The sequence below is a fragment of the Oenanthe melanoleuca genome, chromosome 2, assembly GCF_029582105.1.
Source record: "Oenanthe melanoleuca isolate GR-GAL-2019-014 chromosome 2, OMel1.0, whole genome shotgun sequence".
Lineage (NCBI taxonomy): Eukaryota > Metazoa > Chordata > Aves > Passeriformes > Muscicapidae > Oenanthe > Oenanthe melanoleuca.
Genome location: NC_079335.1, coordinates 115,233,865 through 115,258,098, shown reverse-complemented (window position 1 = coordinate 115,258,098; position 24,234 = coordinate 115,233,865). Strand labels below are relative to the sequence as shown.

At 40.1% G+C, this 24,234-nt stretch overlaps 1 protein-coding gene across 2 annotated transcripts in view; it reads left to right on the top strand.

The window, feature by feature from the left end:
• The window catches only part of CREB5 (cAMP responsive element binding protein 5), a 249,748-nt gene that overhangs the window by 77,426 nt on the left and 148,088 nt on the right, over positions 1–24,234 (top strand). For both annotated transcript variants that reach the window (XM_056484901.1, XM_056484900.1), the window contains one exon: positions 5,557–5,729. In XM_056484901.1, the coding sequence (XP_056340876.1) occupies positions 5,557–5,729 (173 nt within the window). The remainder of the gene's footprint in view (positions 1–5,556; positions 5,730–24,234) is intronic.

Here is a 24,234-nt window from a genome sequence, read left to right as displayed (position 1 = left end):
CCTTTCAGTCTCCAGTGTGGTGTAGCTGGCTGGGTCCAGTTTAGGGGGAGACTTTGGATGGGGGCCCTGGGGGCAGGGAAGAGTCTTTCCCCATTCTGGGATATATCATGCCTGCTGTTTCTTGTAATGTGCCATTTTTATCAGGTAGCTGTTTAGTGAGCATTTGCCTTTCTTTGAAATGTTTTGAGGAATAGATCCTTTGGCATGAGTTCTGTATTTTTATGTGTCAGCCTCGCTCAGTGACTTCATACCTCTTGCTAAGTAGGGGAGTTAAATGGATTTTAGAGGTCTGCAATAAGATCTTCATAGTGCTTTTTCCTTATGCTTAATGTTGCTACACAGCATTTTCCAGCAGTTTCTCTCTGTCCTTTTTTTTTCTGCTTTAGTGCTTTTACTCATTCAAAGATCTACAGATGTTAGAGTTTAAAAAAAAGAAGAAAAGGTATTGTATTTCAGTCTCCACCAAGTTTGCACTCACCCATCTCTTGAATAATGGAACTTTTTTCTTTTTATTTTTTTAATTTAGATCTTGATAGTAGACTTTTTTTTTTTTCCCTATAAACCTTCAGTTGTATTAGTAACATAATGCATTTTTTATCTCTGGTTTCTTCCCTAGTTCCTCATCTGTGTTTACTGGCCTTGAGTGGGCAGCAAGCTTAGTTCTGTGCTTATAGGGGTTTAGATTTTGCATGCCAGTTACAGATGAAACAATTTTGATGGGCTGGTGTGAGGGTATTTTCCTTCCACATTGATCTGAATAATGAGAAAATAAATGAATTCGTGCTGCTTTTGGGGAGACTCGCTAACTTTTGTTTTGAGATTATCTTTTTCTTCTGTCAGGAGAGAATTCATAGAGGCTCAGTAATTTTGTTGGAGATTATATATGGTTAAAATAATTTTGAAGCCTGCCATTATTTGCCACATTTAATGTATCATTTTCTTTACAACAATATCTTCTAGGTTTTTAACCTGGCAGGTTCTCTGGCTGTGTGAGCAGTATGAGTAGTGAGTGGGTGTGTCACTGGAGGCTTCCACTCATATGTCTTTTGTATATTGTGAAGTTAGGATCTCAGTAATCAGGCAAGATATGACTGTGCACTTCTTAAAAGTGCAAATGAAGCTGCTATTTAAATGTGCATTGTCTTAGAATATTTGTCCTCGTTAAAATATATTCACTGAGAGGGCAGGCTGTATAAATTCTAAAGTACTGTTTTATATTTGATTTCTCTCTATAATTTTTTAAGTTGATGCTCTTTTGTTGAACTATGTGAAAATACTTTAAGTTGCTGTGCAGGAAAATATAGATACATGATATCTTGCATAAAACAAAAATGTGTAAAAAGTGTTTTTGTTTGTGTTTAAATTAACTGCATTTTTATTTCAGTTTTTAATGGAAAGTACCTTATGACTCGAGAATTTATATAATAGTCTTCAAAATATCTTTTTATACAATTAGTTGTAGGTTACAGCTCTATTGATCTAAAAGCTTGCATAGAACAATCCTGAATAGTCTGCAGTTTGTGTAAAACTGGTGTATGCAATTTTTGGTAAGCCTCACAGTTAAAAAATAATAGTAGGAAAACAAAAACAGACTTTGCTTCAGAAACTAGATCTTACAGTTTAAAACCACAAGCAAATTCTGAAACTCAGAATATTTCAGTAGATCGAAGAGGATGGATCAGTTGTCTCCATCCTTTGAGTTCAGTGGATGGTGTTGACTTGGGGTGGTGCTGTGTGAAATGGGTGGGTGTTTCTCTGCAAGAACCAGGGTTTAGGGGAATTGGTGAGTGCCTGGGTGTATTTTGCCTGTGTCTGCATAGCTGTCATTTCTCTGCTGTGCTTGCCAACAGGGTGTGTGTTCTTGTGGAGTGATGTGTAATCCTCTCCACCAGAACATGGAAGCATGACTTCAGGAAGTTTTTAGTCTTTAGAAAAAAGAAGTGTGTTGTCTATCCAAACTTAAATGGTTGCACGTGGGAGAAAAATGCTCCAATGTTTTCTTCAAAGTCTGAAGCTAAAATGGGCCATGAAGTGTAACTGGGGAGAAGTTAATATTATGATGATCTGTGTGCTTTCCTCTTGCAGCTGGAAAGGTTGAGGATGAGCATGTTGATTTAAAGGTGGTTTGTGGATGTGGTTTGTTGCTTTTTGGTTTATTTGTTTGAATGTTAAATGATGTTTGAATGTACTCTGATGGAGAGTACTGCATGAGCACATGGGTGAGGGGAGCATTCCTATGAAAGTTCTCCAGTGTTATAGTCCTAGTTTCTGCTTCTGTGGGAGTGACCAGAAACTTTAGTGAGGATGAAACTTAGTCCTAAAGGACATAAATTCCTCTTCTTAATTAAGATTGACAAAATTAATCTTAAGAGCATGCCTTTTGTGTCTCTGCAACTCCTGATATGTGTCAGGATGTGTTCCCTGTGTGAACACTTAGGTTCAGTTTAATAAAATAGATGATAATGATAAGCTCTCTTCTAATGCTTAAGAACAGTAGGAAAGATACCTGAGAAAACTCTGAGTGTGTGTGGGTGTCATACTCAGAGTATGGATTAGTCTTGGGAATGTTGAAAGCAGAGGGAGAGCTCAGTCTGTGTCATTGCTCCTGTAGACTCCTCTGAGTTGGGATGCTGGGAGCTCCACACCTGGTATCAAATAATCTTTACCATTGGCCTAAGAGCTGGAGGATAATGATAAGGGGAGTCAAAGGATATGTTATCCATGGATGCCTGGCAGAAGAGCATGAAGAACTCCTTAAAAGTAGAGCTAACCTAACCAAACAATCCAATATATAAAGTAGAGGTTTCTGTTTCAACCAACGTTACTGAATTTTTTCTCTTTCTGTAAGGGCCCAAAGTCAATTCTGCAAGGAGCTTGTTAATATCCCACCCAGATCCATTCAGAGCTCAACACAGCAAAACCATTTTGGGAGCTCTGAAGACTGTCTGCATCACAGGTGCAATGAGCCCAGCCTTGCTGTGCTGGTGATGCAGAGCCATTCTGCTGTCATGATGCACACAGAGAGATCAGATAGGCTTAGTGTCAGGTCTACTGTGCACTGCCTTCTGCTGCCTCCCAAAGCATACTTACTGTCCTTGAAGGACGAATTGCTTGGACTTCTCTGGAGATTCGCAAGCATCTCACTGATGTAAATTATTCTGAGATTGCCAAATCCTGTTCTTATGAATGCCAGAGTCATGCTGAGTTTGACATTTTGTTGGGAAACCTTAGGCTTTTGCTTGGCAGAGTGGTATATGCTTGCCCAACAGCAGTGCTTACATTACTGAGAAGAATGGACATCTGAAAGCATTGACAGGTTTTCACTCTGCTTTTACTTCCCATGCATCACACACTCAACCTACTTCTTGAAAAGATGTAGCTTATTGGAAATTGTTAAAACTTAGAAACGGTGTTGGAAGTTTATGCATGTAAGATAACAGCTACAATGTCTTATGGGAAAACAAAATTTTCCATATCCATCATAATTCATCTGTTTGTACCATAGGGAACTCGGTAATTATAGGAGAAAATTGAAAGAGAAGGAAAAGGAACTACTTAATATAGGAGCACAGGAATCTGATATGGAATCTTTAAGTTCTGCCCAGCCCTGGTACAACAAAGTCCAGTAAAACTCTGGGCAAGTGCCACTTGTCTAAGACTTGTGATGGATTTCCATCCTGTCCATTCCCAGGCCTTGCAGACTGATGGCACCATACATGTTTCCTTCAGAGAACACTTTAGGAAGTGATAGCATTAAAATATTGACTGTATATTAATAGATATTGGATCTGCTTTTGCAAAATCTGACCATGGTCAAAAAAGCAGGTTTGAATCCTGAGCTAGATTTGGCTGTATATATATTTTTTTTAACTGAGTGGGCTTCTCATCAGAAACCAGTAATCTGTTGAAGAAGTGACATTTCAATAGAAATGTGATAGGTGAGGGAGAACTTTTGGAGAAGTTTTTATATATCTAAGGTTATTGCCTGATGGTCATGACATACTACTGTGCTATGAAATATTGCAATTAAGGTCCTTGGCTTGGCTTCCTCTTGCAATTCATGGTCCTTAAGCAAATACTTAAGTGAATAAGGAGCTTCTAGACCTGATTCATAATGTGTAAATTATTTACTGGAAGAGGAACTCAAAGCTGGGTCCTCTTCATTCCAGGTGAGGTGGTGTAACCATTCAACCGTAGGCAGCACCTCTGCCTCTTTATGTGCTGATGGAGGCTGGAACAACTCCTGGAAAAGAAACAGAGATCCTTGTGTCCACACTGTTCTGGGAAATCACATGAAATATATAAAATTGGGAGATAAGGGGATAACAGCTAATGCCTTCAGTTGGGGTCCTCTAATTATTTGCTCTCTTTTTCCATGAAGGCTTGTTCTTTATTTGGCTCATAATACAATCTTTCTTTAGGTCTGGGATTCAATGTGTTGTATGCCTCCTCTGTTTTCCTCATTTGATCAGAGCTCTGAGTTTCCTTTGTCACCAGCCTTATCTATCAATGTTTTGAGGTGGTTGTGTATGTTTCCTAGACAAATTGATTCATAAATTGGAATTTTGAATGAAACAGAACTTTGGTTTTTAACCCAGAGTATTGCAGTGGTTAGGAGTGTGAGTCTTTGTGTGAGTCTTAGTGGCAGTGTGTGTGTGAGGGGTTTTGGCTCCATTTTCCTCAGCCTAGCACGAGGTGACAATGGAAAGTTTCTTTTCCTCTTGCTGCTAACAATTCACACGTTGATGCCTGATAGGAAAAATAATGCTCTCAAGGTTGCCATATTTTTCATATGCATACATTGTGGCTTATCTCTGGCTTGAGAGTTTTGTTTGTTTTTAAACACAGGCCAAGTCAAAGCCTGTGGTTTAGCAGCAGTGTGTGTTGTGTGTACAATTATTCCATGGTTCCTTCCTTAGCAGTATCCTGTTCTCTTGCTGGCTGTTTGCTCAGTGGATATGAGTTATCTCTGTACTTCTCTTTTTTGTTTTAAGAACTTTTTAAGAGCTCTGAGTTACCTGAAGCAAAGGTTATATGTGGTGAAATACAGTGTTGTTCTAAGCCTCTGGGATATTTTTGCTCTACAAAATCTATGGAGGCTAATAGAAATGGCTGTTTCAGGATGTGCCATGTGCTGTTTGTTACTTTGGGACTGTAAAACTTGATTTGCTTGCCAGTCTAAGTACACAGCAGACAGCCCATGCAGTAAATCAAGGTGTCCTGTGCTCATATCATGTTCAGTTAGGAGAAATATGTGCTAAATATCCCCATTATAAATCACAAGACAGAATCACAGAAGTGTGATTATTCAACATGGGTATTTTTCCGTTTATACTGCCCTGCGAAAGTAAATATTTATTTTTCATTTCTTTATTGTTGTTGGTTATAACAAGATCTATTGACTTGGGATTTACCAGGAGCCTGTAACTTTTCATGTTGTTGATACTTTCAGATTTCTAATAGAGTTGCTGTTGAACAGAAAATCAGGACATGATGTTTATTTATTTATTTATTTTCATTTTCTTCCACCATCTCCCATTCCCCTTCTTTTCACAGAATATCTCCATGCATAACACAGTTGGAGGAGCAATGGCAGGACCTGGATCCCACCAGCTGACAAACACAAGGATGCCAAACCACGACACCAGTGTTGTGATTCAGCAAGCCATGCCATCTCCACAGTCCAGCTCTGTCATCACTCAAGCACCTTCCACAAATCGGCAGATTGGGTGAGTCCCTTCCCATTTTCTCATTTCTCTGGTTCTCTGGCTCCTGCCCATAGGACCAGATGTTGTCCTCATGGTTCTCAATGCCCAGCTGCATGCAGGACCAGATGTTGTTCCAGTGGTTTTTGAGGTTACAGAGTTGGCATTTGACCCTGCCAGGATGAGCAAGGACCCCTGCAGCATCTTTTGCAGATGTGGGGAATGGCCACAGGTTACTTCAGATGTGGCACCCTGGTTTAAAAAGGACAGAATGCTGCAGTTACTGGAAAGTCCTGCTTTCTGCATCCAGTTTTTTAAATCTTCTTATGATCATAGTGCATGTTTTTTCTACAAGTGCTCTGGGAAGAAGGACAAAGTGTTAGTGTAGCTGATGCTTGAACTTTCTTCAATGGGAATTCTGGGTTTTCTATGGGGTTGAGCTATTTCCTATGTCCTCTGTTTAAATGAGGAATGCTGGAAGACAAAAGGACCATCAAGATAAACAGAGTTTGGCAGAGTGTGAACAGCTGCTCAATTTGTGACAATGGATCCATATTTATTACCATAAATTGGCAGTGTGGGTGCTTATTGTATTGGCTTGAATGCTAATTGAGTGCTAATGTCTGGAGAAGTGTGTGAACAAAATCATCCACGTTTAGCACACCTGGTTACTTCCAGCAAGTATGAGATCCTCATAAGTCACAATAATTTGTTTTCAATTATACAGAAACTGTCCTGATGGCTTGAGGGTACAGTTTTTCATCTCACAGCTCTGAGAATTTGGGGGTGGGGTTGTACATGAAAATGTATGGATAAAAAGATATATTAGTGAACTAAGAAAGAAACAGCAGTATAGATTCATTATCTGTCATTTGTAATTTGGTCACATCACTTAATTGATGTGACCAAATTACTAATGCAAAAGCAGTCTCTGTCCCCAGTCATTACTTAAGTAATTGGTGATCAACATCCAGTCTTTTCAAGGTAAAACCAAAAAGTGAAATCCTGGCACTGGAAACTGAAAATCCAGATATCCCTGAGTTTTCTCTCAAGATTTTTGGTGTAAGCCACAGGCTCTGTATCTCTCATGGCAGCTGGGATGGCCCATGGCACCAAGCTCTGGGTTACCCAGCCACGCCCAGAACACAGATTCCATCTGCTGCCCTTGTTTTGTGCTCCTGACCAAGCTCTTCTCTTTTCCTTTTTACTACTCTTTCTGGATTTATTTCTTAAAATATAATTCTGGTAGGATGGGTCAGATAAGCCTATTTGATAGATGTGCCCTTTGTATATGTTACCTTTAGACAAAACACAATGTTCACTGAGATTTCCCATGCAATACTGTTTGCCTGTGAATCCAGCAAAGTTGTTGTCTTATATATATCTCATTCTGTTCAAAGACAGGGGCCTGGGAGAGAGGGAGGAAGAAACAGTTTCTTTTTCAGTTTTAGAAAGAAAAACATTAATTAATGCCATTATTTGTGTTAAGGATGATTAAGCTCCTGTTCAAATTGTGACTTAATAGGTCTAGTGGTAATTATGATCCTAATTAAAAGCATAAAAAAACCCAAACAACTTTTAATACTCAGTGGTGAGGTGTTTTATGTAAGACTGTATTTGGCTTCCAAACAATTGTTTCTATATAATGAGAAAAAAACTGCATGTGGTTTTGCAAGACCCTGTCAGTCAGGTTTTAGGTTTGTGTTGGTTCGGGGCCACGGTGATTAGAATCTCCAAAGTTGGAGGGGCTGAGGATAAAAAGGCCTTTTCCTAGTCAGTGGTGTGTCTCACTTGGGAAACTTTGTCATGACATATCTTAATTCTTCCCTGTGACTGAATCACACAAATGTTTCCTAAGTCTGAGTCTAAAGCTGCTTTATTGGGAGGCAATTGTCAGCATTTTAGTCTCTGTGTGAGTTGGTGTGTGAATGAGACTTATGGTGTGACCTCCAGCATACTTTGTTCCCTATTCTTCCCTCTTCCTAGGAGGTTTTGTTTATTGTTCATGGTGTGTCCTAGGAGATAATTGCTGTATTTTCAACTTCCTCTACTTGCCAAAGTGTTGAGCATCCTTGCTTGTCTTCTTTTCCTTCAGTCTTTTCCCTGTGGTGTCCGTTTTACTTATTCAAAGAACGTGTCTTGTCATTTCCATTTATCATCATCTTATCCTTCTAAATGTGCTAAGAATTATTTCCAGGACTCATTCATGAGGAATACAGACTGGACAACGGTTCTGGTATTAAACAAATGAAAAAAAAAATCCAGATGAATTCAGAAAATATTTGAGTCCTTCAAAGTTTGGTCGTTTTGATTTAGCTATTTAACTAACCTAAATTCTGAGGTGCTCAAATCAGAGGGTTTTGGTTGAGTTTCCCTTTTTTAAAAAATCATATGAATCTGCCCCAAAGGGTAGATGAGTCTTTACCATGAAGATTTGTGCCAGGGAAAATGCCTTTTAATGAGCAATAAAGCCAGCAGAGAGAAACTGGGTAAAACTCTCACTGAGCTCTGTAAGAGCAGGATCAAGCCCTGAAGGTTATATAGAACCATCTTGTAGCAATATTCTGATTTTTATCACAACCACAAATATTTTAGTGTCAGACTATGGCCAAGCCACCTGCAAATGTTTATGATGGCCTTGCTCCAATGAAAACAGGGAACAGCAATGAAAGTCTTCATTTAGCCCCTGTTTGTAGGCTGTGCTCTAGTAACAGAGAATGGGACCCACCTGTGCCTGCACACAGCTCGTTTCATGGTGAGCAGTGGGTGAGTTTGTAGCAGCTGACATTCCCAAGGGATGTAATTTTCCCCTTACTTTCGTTTCTCCTTCTCTTTCTTCTGCCTTTCCCTCCCTCCCTCTCTCCCTCCCTCCCTCTCTTTTTTCCTATCCCCTACTCTGGGGGCTCGCACATAAAATGAGATATTGACACAAGGCATGGGAAAACATGACAGAATGTGCATTATTGGGCAAGCCTTACTGGCACAGTGTGTATCCACACATTGTTTCAGGTATTAAGCTCCAGCTACTACTGAACAGGCACCCAGCCAGATTAATCAGATAAAAGGAAGAGCATGAAGGTTATTAACTTAAAAAATAAGACAGGGTGCAGCCCCACTTTCCTCCCACCGTGTTCCTTTTGTCGAGAACAAACAGCAGCATTAGCATTGCAGCAAGCTGGCAGGTTGGTTTAAAGGTCCCAGATAGTATTTATGTGCTGAGGCAGTCTCTAACCTCCTTGCTGCTCCTCCTCCCTCCCTGCCAAGCCTTCAGCATGTGGGAGGAATGCTGGAACTAGTAACTACTTGTGCTGATGAAAAATCAGTTGAGGAACACTTAGCAGTGAAGGGTGTCTTTGGCTGATTAATAGCACATCATTTCTAGATAAGATACATGGAGGAAAAGCAGTATGGCATACAGAGGAAGGCAAGAAAAAATGATATAAGACATGCATTTGTCAAAGGTATAGAAAAGCAGATAAGCTGAATCAGTTCAAGATATGGGACTCTGAACTAGGCTGTACAATAGCAGTGCTTGTCTTCTTTTTAAAATAAGTCCATTTTTTCTGTCACTGAATATCCAGCAGTGTGTGAGAGAATTCTGGGCAGACAAATTGGTGACAATGCAGCATGGTGGTTGCTCTGTCTGGATACATCTTTTTCTAGGAAAGATGTATTTTTCAGACTGCCAAACACTGTAGGTAGCTGCAACCTAACAGCACCCACAGAGAAGGTAGTTACCTTCTGCTTTCAAGCCAGTTTTTCAAGCTAGTAGTAGGACATAACTGGTAATTATTCCAGCTTGAAACTCACTGGTACAGCTCTGCAGCTGATAAAGAACATGGGAAGATGGAGGATTGTCACAGATGCAGCAAGGTGTTAACATTGTCATAAATGGAGAGTGAGCCCAGTTCCAGTGAACTCAGGCTCCAAAGTGGACATGGAACACTAACCATGTGATGTAGATTATCTGTTTTTAAAGTGTTGTGGAGCATTTTAATCGAGATAAGATGGTCTTCTGGCACAGCATCAAAAGGGAAAAATTGCAACCACATTTGGTAAAATGCAAGCAGGTAGGAGAAAGCAACAAATGGGGCTTGGAAGGTGCCTTGATATTCTGAAGAATCATGGTACCAGTGAGAGAACAGCCTTTCAGTCCCACATGCAGCATTCATTTTAACACCTATGTGTTAAAATGCCTCACTGTTTCTCTCTTCTCATGATGCCACTTGTGTGACTCTGGTTCCAGTTTATCCAGATTATCATTTTTCTTGGGTTTGAAGGCTTTTCAAACAAAGGGGCATGGGGAAAGGAGTAGTCAGAAAATCTGACTATTCCATGCATGTAGTGGGACCAGCAGAGGTTTGGTAGCCTTAGCCATTTGGAAAATAAAAAAAAACCAAAAAACCAAAACTTCTCAGTCTTAACTGCAGGGTCTCAGATGGCAGAAGGACAGACTGTCTCTGTGGCAAGCACAGGAGTTTCACCATAGCAAAAGCTATTTGAGACTACAACTGCTGGTTGAGTTCTCAGAGCATCCTGCTATCATCCTTTATAGCTTAAGGAAACAGAAAAGACTCCTGTGAGAGGCAATCACAGGCAGAAACCCTTCCATAATGCAGCTAGTTTTGGAAGGTGCTTGGAATAGGTGGGTGACTGAGAAGGGTCTTTGTACATCCAAGACAGAGTCTCTCTTTAAGCTCTTAGTAAGTTAGTGGAGTGTGTGGCATCAAAGAGGCCATGGAATGATGTGCTTTTATTAAATTCAAAGACTAGTTTCCTTTCCAGGAAATCTGTGATAAAAGCCTCTGTTCCAACTCATGTATTTGAACTGAAGTACCACAGTATGTTGTGAGATGAGAAGAAATGTGCAGTGAGAGATGAAGTATCAAGTAACCACTCAGTTGCTTGATCAAGTCCATTCCACAGCCTTGGTTGTGCAGCATGTAAGAACATTTGTGGGACCACTGGAAGGGGAGGAAAAGGGAGAGGTGAGAAAAGAGATCATCTGACAGTGTCATTCTGTCCAAATTTTTTTTCTGTCGTTGTCCTAAAAGTTGGGCTTTAATTCTTGTTTAATGGTCCAGCTTCTTTTCCCTCTGTTTATGCTAGGGCATGTTTTTTGTAGTCCCTTCTACCATGCTGACCTTGGCCAACCTTGACATGGAATCACATCAAGCCACATGTGAGCAGCAGCCACAAGTCTCTGGGAAGCTCAGGTGAATTACTTAGGAAATTATCCCAAGTGAGCCATTCCCAGAAAGAAGTTGTCTCATATCTTAGCTTAATAGAGAGGGTGATGAGGGAGAAAATGAGCTGGACCCTCTCAAGCTGTTCATCCCTTTTAGCAAGCTGCTGCCCAGGTCCACACACTGACCTGCAGGCTGAGCCCTGCTGCTCTGTCTGTGATATTTAGAAGCTCTGTCTGCACTCCAACCTCCTCTGTTGTTGTTTGCATTGCATGTTCAGGAGTTGCTGACTCAATTTTTCCCCATACTGCTGAGTCAGGAAGAAGAAAAGCAAATAGAGCCAGTCTGTGTGTTGGGCATAGCACAAACAGGTGGTTGTTCATGACACCTCTGCTTTCCCAAAAACTTTTCCCTGCTGTAAGGTCTAGGAGGGGGCTGGAAAGTACTGACTTATATCACAGTGACTTTGGGGGACTGAAAGGAGGATTATTAGCCAGGTAATAAATAGTATTTCAACCTGAAATGAAGAGAGTTTAGTGTGTTTCTTACCTGACTTGAAGTCCAGTGTTATCCTGGAAGTTCCACACTTGTTATACACGTTGGTTAAATTTACTAATGAACACAGAGTTTTACACTTCACACTTTCTACTTGACAGAAGCCCTAAGTTTGTTAGAAATGTTGCTTTCTCACAGCAAGAACACCAAAACCAAAAAATATAAGGGATATTGTGTGAATTGCTGCCCACTGACTCACACAAGGATTGTTGTCTTGTGTTTTGAGAAGAGACCAGCCCTCTCCCTCTCCTGATGGTTGTTTGAGATAGGCAGTGAAACCAAGCTCAAGCCAGTCCTCATGCAAGTGATTTCCAAGAAATGGATCATGATGCTTTTGTCCTGAAAAGCTTGCCTCACCCAAGAACTATAGGAAAACAAGGTCAGAATAGTGTACTGCACCCATAATTTTGTCTGAACAGAAACACTGAGCTTTCACATGCATTGGTTGGCTCTCACATCAGAGAAAGTCATAAATAGGACTTAAATATGATACACAGAACTTGGAGAATCTAGCATTGATTCCTTAATTTTAGTGGTTGGTATCTCTTACAGTATATATAATACACACTGTATAAATCTTCTTTAAAGGTGTCATCAAAATTTATGGGCAGAGCTTCTGATTTATATGACTCTTTGAACTAAAACAGATGTAAAATCATTTTTTGGGTGGAAGAGGATCTCAGAATTGTAGTGGGTTTGATATGACAGATCAGGCTTCCCCTAGACCAGAAAAAGATCATTAGGGCTTTGCACAGCCGAATCACATAGCTCTGCTCTTCATCACAGGTTTGTGCTTAACATGCCCTGATGCATGATTCCAGTGTGTGTTTTATCCAAGTGTCAGCCTGTTTGACAGGTAACTAAGCCACAGTAAAACACTAACTCAAACAATACTCAAACAATACAGACTTTGTTTAGTGTAAGGCTTTCTTAAAAATTTCTTTTCATTTAAGAGACTGATTTGCAGGTTCCAGAGAAGTAGCAAGCTTTGGGATGCTGCCTTGCACCGTGTCAGTTCAGAGAAGGGCTTAAAGCTTTGCTGGGGCTGGCACAATGGCCATAATGAGAAAAAACTGAAGATCTTTATGTGCAAAGAATTCTGATAGAAGATTAGTTGCCCACTAGAAGTTCTGTTTGTACAAAAGAATTGGCACTGATAACCTTGACAGAGAGCACCTTGATTTTACATGGCTTGTCTTGCCAGTGGCTTTTTTGAACACTTTCAAAGGAATAGAAAAACATACTATAAGTTAATAAAGTGTTAACACTTTGGGTTGTTTTTTTTTTTTTTTTTTCTTTTTCTTTTTTTTTTAAGCTGGTACCTGGCTGCAAACCAATTGCAATCGTTCAGAGGAAGGTGCCTGAGGGAAAACACAGGAATTACAGACTTTGTGTAAAGTATATGGATCCTACTTTACCACCTGTAGAAGTAGGCCTCCTTATTAATTGATGAGTTAAGTTTTCAAAATCAATGGTACAGTATAGTTCCATTTAAGGCATATATATGGTACTATTTATACTTATGGACAGGCCTAATATGCATTTGAAAAAGAAAAATAACCAAGAAAAAAAACCCCAAAAATCCCAAAACACCAACAATTTGAATCAAAGGCATAGATAAATCTATGATGACAACATTACCAAAACTAGTTCTTTACAAAAATTAAATTAGGCTTGCTTTGTAAAAAAAAAAAAAAAAAAAAAAAAAGTAATTTAAATTAATCTGTCATTTTGGAGACCTTCTAACATAGTTCCACGTGGTACACAAGAAATTTAAATTCTCTTAGCTATGTTTAGTAAAGAAATTGCTGAGTTGAACAAGGAACTGATGGCTAGACAGAACCTTCAGGTAGACTGAGAGCACAGGAAAAGTGTTCCTTGGAAGAAAGAACAAATTAGAGAGTGTGTTTTAGAAACATTTGCTGCTACGAGCATCTGTGTTCTGCCAACAGAGACGTTTATTCTGAGCTCACATAAATGAAGTGGAATTTTGCCAATAAAAGAAGGGGTTGTGTTACTCCAGTCGTAGGATCCAGGTCCTAATTGGTTTATGAAATGAAGGGGGCAATCTTTGAGCTATTACCAGCTTCCTCTGCTGCAAGTGAAGTGAATCACAGCTGTTCTGATAGGGTCCATAAAACTTGGTGAGGTAATAAAACATTTGCAGTGAACAATTCTCAAAATGAGTGAAATCCAAATCCCTAGCTTATTTGACAGTATTAAGAGAATTGAATGCACTTCCTGGGGAATTCTGAATATTATGTTACTTTTATCTAGTTCTGTAACTGTAAGATCCAGGCTCACCAGTGCTGTAAATGTAAGGGCTCAAAGTAACATTCTTCTTTTTTAACCCTGGAGATTGAAATGCAGTATGGTACATATATACATATGTGATACACAAAAAAGCTGTGTTTGTTGTTCATTTTCTAATGTTTCTGGCTTGTATTTTTACTTCTTTATACTTTTCTGTCTCCCCATCTCTTGCTCTGTTTTGGTGAGATTTTAAAAAAAAAAGCGTGGTTAACATCAAATGATCACATACAGAAATACTTGTGGAGCTCCTAGTCATATGATTTCTTTAATGAAAACAATAACTGTTGGTATTTTAGGTTTTCTTCAAGCCACTTAACATTTTCTAGATTTGGTTAGAAGTCAGATATGTTAATTCTACTTTCTTAGCAGAGCAGTTGTTCTGAACCATTTGTTCATTTCATGGTGGTTTTAGCCTAAAGATCTTTGATGTGGGTTCAAGTCCAAACTGACATTTTTGGTATAATTGTATATATTTAGGAATTCATAATTTTCTTTGAAAGCCATTCAGTGTTTGTCTAGAGTTCTGTTGTTCTCATCATTGCCAAAATCAAGCATTTTTTTTGAAGGGCTTGGGCATCTTTAAAGCACTTTTGTTCTTATTTTTTGTTCTCCACATTATAGAAATGTCTGTGATTTTCCAGGCAAAGACAGGATGATCACACCTTTGATGGTAAAATGCTCTAAAAAGGGTACAAATAGAGAACATGATGAGATGATTATTAGAGTAATGGATTGAGCTTCCAGGTTGGTTAAGTGCCAGCTGGTTGGGCTTGCTGCTCACATCCCCTTTCACACCTGAAGCTGGGCACTTACACAAGGAAACATCGAAGCTTCCCCCTTTATATCAGTCCTTGTATGATGTTGCTCATCATACCTCAGAGGCTGGTCTCAGGTGTCTGGAGAGTGACCAGCCAGCATTTCAGCCACAGGCTGCTGCTTGAAGGGCCTCTTAAAACACTTTGGAAGGGAATTCTGCCAACAGTGGAATATCTGCTTTCTTTTCTGCCAGGTGGTTGCTCATTCCATATGTCCCTGATAATAACATGCAGTAGGGTTGTCCCAGCTATTGCACAGGAAGATGTGCAAGAGATGCACAGGTCTGAATGGTGGTGGTCTCCTGGAGCTCCTGGAAAGAGCTGCATGCAGAAAACTTTCCTGACATACTCAGGGCTAAAGCTTGTGTTCTCAGCTTCATTAATTCATTACTGCTATGAGTTGTTGATGCAGCTTTTTTGGGCATCAGATGGAAATTAACATAATGAAAGTGGGCAAAAGGCAGCAGTAATTTTTAAATATTCAAACAAGACAGTCTGTTAAGGACAACAGGCTGTTATGGATGACTGATTCTGGTTGAAATACAACTACAATATTTGAAGATGTTAACTGCAGCTGATAACCAAAGGAGACCAAATCTGAACCGATCTTATATTATTTTTCTCAATTTGTGCTTGTTTCAAATGGTTTTGTCTGAGATCATATGGCACAAATTCAGACTGACAATATGTAATCTGTAGATGACAATTGGAGCCTGGCAATACATAGACCAAATGAAAGAGTTGTGTGGAAAACTTTACCTCTTTACAATTAATTTCCTTCATATTCTGTTTTAATTTCTTCTTTCTCTGCAGTCTGTTCCAGGCTCACAGAGGAAAGAGACCTAGAGTGTTGTTGAATTTTTTCTGATCTGTAGGAAAATAAAATAGGGAGCAAAATAATATTTCTACTGTGAAGTAGCAAAGGAAGTTGAAAGAAAACTGTGAGTTCTCTTTGTGCCATACTAAATGGATGTGGAGAAAGATATGGAATCTGGGCTCCATGACAGGGAAGAAAATCCATACTTTCTTCCAATTTTTCCCATGGCCTCTATATTGTTCTATTGTTCCAATAAGAAATCTGTGACTCAGAGGATTTATTCAAAATCTATATAAAACGTAATAGGCAAAAGTTCATTCCAGAAGCCATCAAGTGAAACTATACTTCTCTGTGGGGAAAGCTGGGGTCCCTTCCAGCCTGGTTTTTTTCTGTACACAGCCTGGTAGCATGAAGCTTTTTCTTGCACATTAATGCAACATCAAGAGTTGTGGGGTCCTAAGTCCTATAAAGCAAATGCTAGAAACAATATTGGACCCAAGCAGAACCCATAAATGCAGAGGGAAGCAAAACCCCATACATAAAAGAAAACAGAGTTTGAGAACAAAAGCACAAAACCACATTTCAAGCCTCAAGGGGACAAAAAAAAAAATTAGTTTTTGTTTTGGAAGAAGCATCCTTGGAAATGTTCAATTTTCCCTGTGACCAAGTTGGGAAGCTGTAAGTTGTGCCCTTGAAGACAGTATAAGTGACTCCAAGCCAAAAAACCTATTCCATGTTGACAAGAAAACCCCACCAGTGAGGGATATATTGCCTTCTTACTCCTCCTGCTTGCCCATTAGAGGAACAGGAAAGTAAAGACACCCCTGCCATGTTTACAGGCTTGCCTTGTTATTTGTATGATGGACAGAGAGCTAAGAGCTGCATTGGCAACACTGCTTATTGGAAAAACCTGGAAATAATTAAGGGACCTCATTTGTTATTGCTTGTATGTTCACTGGTGGAAATTACTTGAGAGAACAGTTCTACTGGTACAGAGCAGTGCTTGGTAATAGAAGTGTAGAAAAATGACAGAGACAAAAACAGCTTTGGGGAATGGGATGTAAAATATTATTCTAAAAAAATTGTCTACATTGATTTTGAAAGGTTTTCTTTGTGTGTGTTTTCCAGTAGAGAAAATATAATGTAATTTGCCTGAACTGGAGGATGACTTGTAATGTTTTTACTTGTTACTGATTTATTTACTTGAATGAAACCTATGAATTACAGTGGGAGTTTCAGTTGAGTAACATTCAATATTGTGTTATGTTATTTTATTACTGGGTCTGCTGAGTGTTCCCTTCTGTGGTGTCTTCTTCCAAGAGCTACGAGCACTGAGAATCTTTTCCGTGTTACTTTTTCAAAATCAAGGCTATGCATTGCAAAATCAGCTACCCAGGCAAAGGGACTTTCAGTACTTCAGCACACTGCTGCTTTTCTAGCTACATTTCTCCTGAGCTGTCTGCTTAACTCCAGATCTGCCCCCACAGGCTGATCCAGGTGTTTGTTTACAAGTCACAGGGCGTGAGGTGAGTGTACCTGTTGCACAGAGCCTTCCTTGTTGTTGTTGGGATATGTTGTGCTGTTCTGGGTGGGAAGTGGCAGGACTTATTCACTTGAGCAAGGCATATGGCAGAACACAGTGCAACAGAGAGGAGTGCTGATGAGTGAACAATGAGTCATTGAGGCAAGGCAGAGTATTGTCAAAAGAAAAAAATCAACAATTCCAAATCAGCTCAAGATCAGTATCTGCAGATTTCAGGCCTGTTGGAATTTCTGTTTGCAGCTGCTCTGTTATGTAGTGTGTGTTGGATGCATTCTCTGCTGTGACATTTGCTGTGGCAGTGTGAGGCATACATATGTTTGCATGCTCACACAGATTTTCCAGGAGATGAGATCACTTAGAGTTGCACCTATGCTCTCTTGTTCCCTGCTCTTCTCATTTTGCAGAGCTGCAAGGGGACACAATCTCTTACTAGAAGTTGTGACACACGTACTTCCAGTTCAGTGGTGGCTCCAGGGTTCAAACTTGCAGCCTAATAATGAGCCAGGCTAAAGGGCTGTTACTGTCAGAATAAAGCCATGTACTGTAACTGAGAGTAATCAGCTTGGATTGCATTCACAGATTCTTTGTATTAGCTTTATCAGGTCAGGACATCAGAGAGCAGATAGACAGGTAAGACCAAGAGACCTCTGAACCCAATTAAAGTTGTACCACAAAGAAATCAAATTCATGTGGTTTACATTTCAGAAAGTTACATTTGGTGGGCTGTACTTACTTTTATTCTGTAACCTAATGCAGACCATGTGAACATTTGAAACGCTTTTAACAGTTAACCAGCTCAAATAACACAGAACCAGAGCAGCAATAAAGAATGAATTAAGACTGATTGCAACTACAGCCATTTTTTTTTCCTCATAAAGAAATATAAAAGGCTGATATATTTAAAAACTACCATATATATAGTAATTTTGTCTTCAGGTTTTAGCATGACAATAGCCATTCTCTTATCTTTTAAAATAAATGTCTAGTTTAAAAAGCAATCCTAAACCCACAATCTTTTGGTTTTTATTTGCAGTGTTTCAGGATGAGTTTGGATGTGCTGTGGAACCACTGACAGTCCTATGAATGCACATAGTTTGGGAATTGGTCATACAGCTCTGAGATAATCCCGAGGAGCTGACATTTAAAATACTTGGCACAACAAGAGCATGAGAGGATAAGAAAATAGGTGTTTTACTAGTGTCCACTTTCTTAAAACCCATAGATGTGTGTGCAGCTTTTCATTCCCAAACACTTCTTGCTTGCTGACATTAGATAGGCCTTACATGTGGAGCAAATAGAGGTTCAGCTGGTGCAGACTGCTGTGTGTTCATTTTCCTATTGTCTAAACAAAGAGTCTGAATCAAAGTCTTGAAGCCTCCAGGAGACTAGGCTACAGGAGGACAGTGCTAAATGTGCCTGTGTCCTGCACTTAACTTCAGGAAAGTGTTGTGGTTTATATACAAATGGAAGAAAAGTGACTGGCTTGCTCAGCAGCAGAATCATTCAGTTCCATCAGTTTCCTCATTTTTGCTCTGTAATGATTCTTCAGGACTTTGAGAGGTCTTCTTGGGGTTGGGCAAAGAGATCAGGCCCACAGCTCTTGCCTATGTGCTACATTCTCTTCTGAAGAAAGAATTCCTACAGCCCCAGCTCTTTCCTAGGGTCTCCAGGACACTGAAATACAAAGCTGGTGCCAGAATTTAGCACACTGATCCCAGCTGCCAAGCTCTGGGGCATGATTGCTGTCCTGGGTGGATACAGCTCCTCCCCTTCAGCAGCTGTCCTGGCGTGCCAGCTTTCCTCTCTGCCCCTTGTGTGGAGCAGGTTGCTCTCCTGGCTTTGTCTCCCCTTTTCCCATGAGCTTTTGGGGATGATGTGGCAGAGAGGGCATTCAGGCATGGGGCTCTCAGTTTGAAAGCTAAGACTCTTTAGTGGCTGCTGTTCTTCCTGTGGTCCACACAAGCTGTCCCTCTCTCCCTGGGCTGAGTACCTTGAAAATCTGTTCTCTTTCTCACTTTTCAGAAGCAGTCAACTAGAGAGGAAAGACCTGGGATGGTTTTTTTTTTTTCTTTTCCCCCTTTTATTCTAAATCTCAGTCTAATATGTAGCAAACCTTTTGTTTTCTGTGAAGGAATCTTGTCTCACCATTTCCAAGCAGTGAGTGATGTACTGCTCATGGAATGCAAGCTGTTTCAAAGTGTATCTGAGGGAAACTGGGGCTGCCACTGCTAATTCATGGAAATGCTGGGACTGGAAAAAAATCTGCACCTCCACCAATGCACAGAGACTGTTCTACTGTGCACAGACCAGGACTGGAGGAGAGGGAACACACTCCTTACCCTCTCTCACTTTTGTTATGTGCTGGGTTTGGCATTCTGGTTCAAGATGCTTGCATGGAATTAGTAAAAAGGGATGTGTTCTGGGAAGGTTAAATGTGTGCTGCTTCTAATGCAGCCCTGTCACTCAAAAATATAAAAAAACAAAACAACAAAACCAGAATACTTTGTCAAATTCTTTACAGAGCAGATACTAAAGGGGGAAAGCAAGTTCTGATTGTTAGAACAACAAAAGGTTCACTAAAGAACAGATCAAATCAAATGGATGTTGGACAGAAAGCAGTAATAGAAATTAATGAAGTGCTAGTCTGGACCTAGGAAGTTAATTTCGGTTTCTTGTTCACCACTGATTTTTTTGGCAAATTTCTTGGTCTCTCAGGTTCAGTTCACCAACTGTAAAATATGAGAAAAAAATACTCCCCCACTTTACAGGAATGTTAAAATGAATTTAGGTTGTACAGAAGAAGAAGGTAAATAAGTTCCTCTGATACAATGTCTTGAATATTTGATGTAATTAAACAACAGGAATTTTACTCAGTGTAAAATTTCTGTGGCACTCTTTGCCACAGAAATACAGAAGAAGTATGATATTATTTAATCATGTCTAAAATAATGTGCTAATAATTTCCTGGAAGCTCAAATAAGCTGCTGAAGTGTGAGACAACAGAGTGAGAAAAATGAGAATGCTTGTACTAGACTTTCTCCAGGCATCATGTTAGTCTAGTGCCCACCTATGGCAGAGGGGTTGGACAAGATAATCTTCAAAGAAACCTTCCAGTGCAAGTTATTCTAAGATTCTATGTTTTGCAGAAAAGAAACTGAAATGGGAGTTAATCATCAGATGTATTTATTAAAAGAAACAAGTGCTCATACACACAGAAGATATAACTAAAAGTAATTTCCTTTAACTTTCCAAAATCAAGATAAGGCAAAACTAATAAACATTAAGATCTGCTTCAAAGGTGTTGAACATATTGAAGTGTAGGAAGGCTTTTGTTTTCTTTCTGTTTCTTCTTTTTCAATTAAAATTTGAACTTTTTTCATTAATTCCATGAAAAAAAAATCCTCTTAAATCTGACATTCACAAATCCTATAAGCACTGATTTTTCTTTTGAAAAGTATTTTGCTTTGGTTATTTTTCCTTTTCTCATTCCAATTAATTAGTTCTATTACAGTAGCCCTCAAAGACTCTAAGTCAGACTCCACTATTTGCAAAATACTCAAAAAAGAGTGTTATGTCAAGAGAAGTACAAGCCTGAAATCCTCTCTTGTCTTCCATCTGTCTATTACAGGCTTTCTCCTATCTCTTTAGAAGGTTTCCATTCATTTTTCATCTTTTGTGTGTGTGTCTTCCTTCTTTTCCCTAGACTGGGCTATGCAAACAGTCTTAGTGGCAGACAGACTTTGAGGAAGTTTCTTTCCATTGATGAAAGTTAGGAAGCACTGCCAATGTGAATGGTGCCTGTAAACAAGAAGTGAGTGAATTCAATGCACTTCCCTCTCCCTTCTCCTCCATGGGGTGAGTGGGACACCCACAGATAAAAGTGACACAATGACAACAAACATCAGAGGTGTACACATGCAGAATTTTACATGAGACAAAACATTTCAGAAAAGAGATGTAAGGTTCCCCATACATCCAAAGGAGCTCCTTTTGCCTCTTCCCAATGGGAAGACTGCTGAATTCCAGGAGCTCCTGCACTGCCTTCAATGGACAAGTGGAAAGGTGATTAGAGTCTGTAGAAAAGAACTGCATGTGATCCCATGCCAGCAAATGTGAGCTGCTCATTTGGGTATGAGAACAGCAAGCTAAAAGAGTAGGAGAAGAAATCCAGTGTGCTGTACCCTGAAAATATTCAGCTTCTATGAGCAGGGACACACCAAATGCAAACACTGAACTAGCTAGCAGCCCTTCAAAGCAAAAACCTTTCTAAAATAACTTCCACCTGGTTCACTCCTAGGCTCTTAGAGCAGATTGTTCCAAGAACAATCAAGTATTTTGCTTTTTTCTAGAAAGATATTAACAGCAGATCAAGAATTATACCCTCCAAAAAATTAATGCAGCCTACAGCCTAACCAGAAAAATCATTATTTCCAAAAAGTCCTATTGACAGAATGCTGCAGCAGCCTTTCAAAGCTGCTCCCACATCCGACGACAACAACAATAAAACACTGTGCTATTTTTCTTACCTCATAAAGTTGTCATCTCAGCACAGCTAAACATCTTAGCTGCCACCCAGCCTGTAAACATCCTTGTGTGGGGAAGGTTATCAAATAGGTCATGGAGAAGCAGCTCTCCCATTATCTAGAGTATTATCTAGAGCCCTCAGATTTCCTGGAGCCCTTTCAGTCTGGTTTAAGACATGGTAATGTTACAAAGATACAGCTCTTTCTTGGCTAGTCTCTGATTTACTAGCTTCTACTAATGGATAGAGACTAAGTGCTCAATCTAATCTGACCTTTCAGGCGTGCTGGCTGTCAGAGTGTGTTTGCAGCCACCCCTTCTATCTCAACAGTGTCCCTCTAGGAAAGTGCAGCAATCTCAGGAGGAGAGCACACTCACTTTTGGTTACCAGCTTTATTTCTGTGCCCTTCAATGTGGTAGACTTGGCTGCTGCTCCTGTGAGCAAGTTCTCCACTGCCCTAATCCTCTTCTAGCATGCCCCCTTTCAAAATGTCCTGCATTGGATAGGTAGCATTCTGTGCAGCATTTGTACCAGTCTGATAACCTTCCCTAGTATCTCTATTTGCCATTTGCCTCTAGACTGCTGGCTGCCAGGTGCTCCTTCCCCTGCTTTCGTCAATGCTGCTAAAACAAGGAGACTGTACTGTCCTCTTCTGCAGATTCACTTTTAGAGGTTCTGTAATCAAGTTTTCTGACATTAAAATTGAGATTACATGAAATATGGATGCCTTGAAGTATTAAAAAATAAAGTGGGCCGGAACATTATCTCTAAACATCAGCTTTAGCCATTTAGAAGCAATGTATTCCCAGATTCTGGGTCTCCTTAAAGCCTTTTCTCATTGCACAGCCAAGTGCCTGCACCTCATCAGCAAACACTGAAAAAGATTCAAGTAGCAGGATCCTGCCCAGTTCACATTTATTTAACCCTTTGTCACCACTATTTTCTTTTCACCAGCCTTCTTCTTTATGTCTAAAACAGATGCTGAGATTGTTGATGCCAGAGAGTTAATCTTATTATTAGTTTCTGTGTTTATTGTCAGAGGGACTTGGTTACAGTCTCCTCTCGGGGCTAGTAGGTCAGAGGATTCAAGTTCCCCACTGAGGCTTGGAGCAAATCTCAGTGCTGACTGTGCACCTAGGACTGGAAGAGAGGGAATATGCTGCAGTGGTACAGATTTTGAATTTCCAGTAAGACATTAAAGCAAGGTTTTGCCTGTCTTTTACAAATATATTCCAGGTAGAAATGACTGAACCACTTCCACAGCAAGGAATTTCTCTGTACTTCACCCCTTTTACATGATGGGAAGATGAGAGTTTGTGTACCTCACACCAAGAACCAGATTCAGCTAATTTACTATATTGCCACTCAGCAGGGAAGTGTCCCCTTATATCCCTTAGGAAAGATGGTGGGGAGGCAGAGTTTTAAGTGTCTGGGAGCAGAGCCTGTGCACACTCACTTCAGACCAGCAGCAAGCAGCAGACGTGTTGGAAGGAAGAAAAAACTATGGGTCTAAACTCTTTCATACTATGGAGTGATGACTGAGTTAAAAAAGATGAAAGGAATGAAAAAAAAAGCTGAGGAAGATGTTTTTTCTTTGGGCTTTCCTTGGAACTGTCCCTTTGTCTTCACCAAATGGGAACTTCAGTAGTTCATCTGTGCCTTTCACCCACCACTCCTCTGTGCTGGGAGAGAGCAGCAAAGGGGGTAAGAACGGAAAAGTGCTTGTGCTCAAGTGTTTCCAAATGTTTCACAGCCATAAGCATTGATTCTCACCCTCCACCCTATCACCACTCCCTCCATATAAAACCAGAGACTGAGCTCCAGCATCCAGGCAAGAAGGAAGCCTTCCTCTCCTTTTTAGAAACCTACACGTTCCATGCAATGCTTGCAATGCACTCAGCTGGGACAGCTTGCCAAAAGGCAGTGTCAGAAAGCTGCTGACAGAAATGTCTTTCAAAGATATCCCAGAGAGTCAGGTCATCTGGTGTGGAAAGCAGGCAATAGTTCTTTCTGGGCTTGTGGATACAGGGAACTTCAGCTTGACTGAATTGAAGGATTAGCAAAATTATTCTCCCACTGTACCCCCTGCCTTTAACACAAACCCAGCAGTTACTTTCCACTTCACTCTGTGTGTAAAACAAGGCTGAAATATGATATTTAAATTATTCCCAAGGATGCATTTGCTGAAAAGGAAGGCATGAGCCAGATCCTCCCATGTGCTTGTTCTTTGTCAGTGTTGAATTTTGGATCATTATAGGGAGGGAGAGAACACACTAATTCCTAACATTGCTAGTGTTTCAATGAGCACTGCTATCAATCATTTAGGTTCTCACTCTCTCTTAACATTTGGGGGAGTAAAATTGCCAATAGTGCAACAAAATCAACCAAAGTCAGCCCACAGGAAAAAAAACCAAACAACATAGCAAAACAATAGGCTTGAATGTAGTCCATTGTCTATTTCTGTGCAGAACAGAAATAGTAAACCAGCATGAGTGCACGAGAAGAGCCTGTGCTTAGACAGAGCTGTGGCACAGCAGATGAGGAGCTTATAAATACAAGCTGCCACACTGCAGTGCCACTTCACTGCTGGCAGCTTGAGTGGCTGCTTGTGCTGTCTGGTCCACATTTAAACACTGGGTCCAAATCCAGCTTCACTGCAGCTATTCTGTCTGCTTTATACAGACACTGCAAAGAGACTTTGTTGATACATCCAAGAACTGAGCAGACTTTAGAAATTTTCACTCATGCCATTAATTAAAAAAAAAAACCAACCCCAAA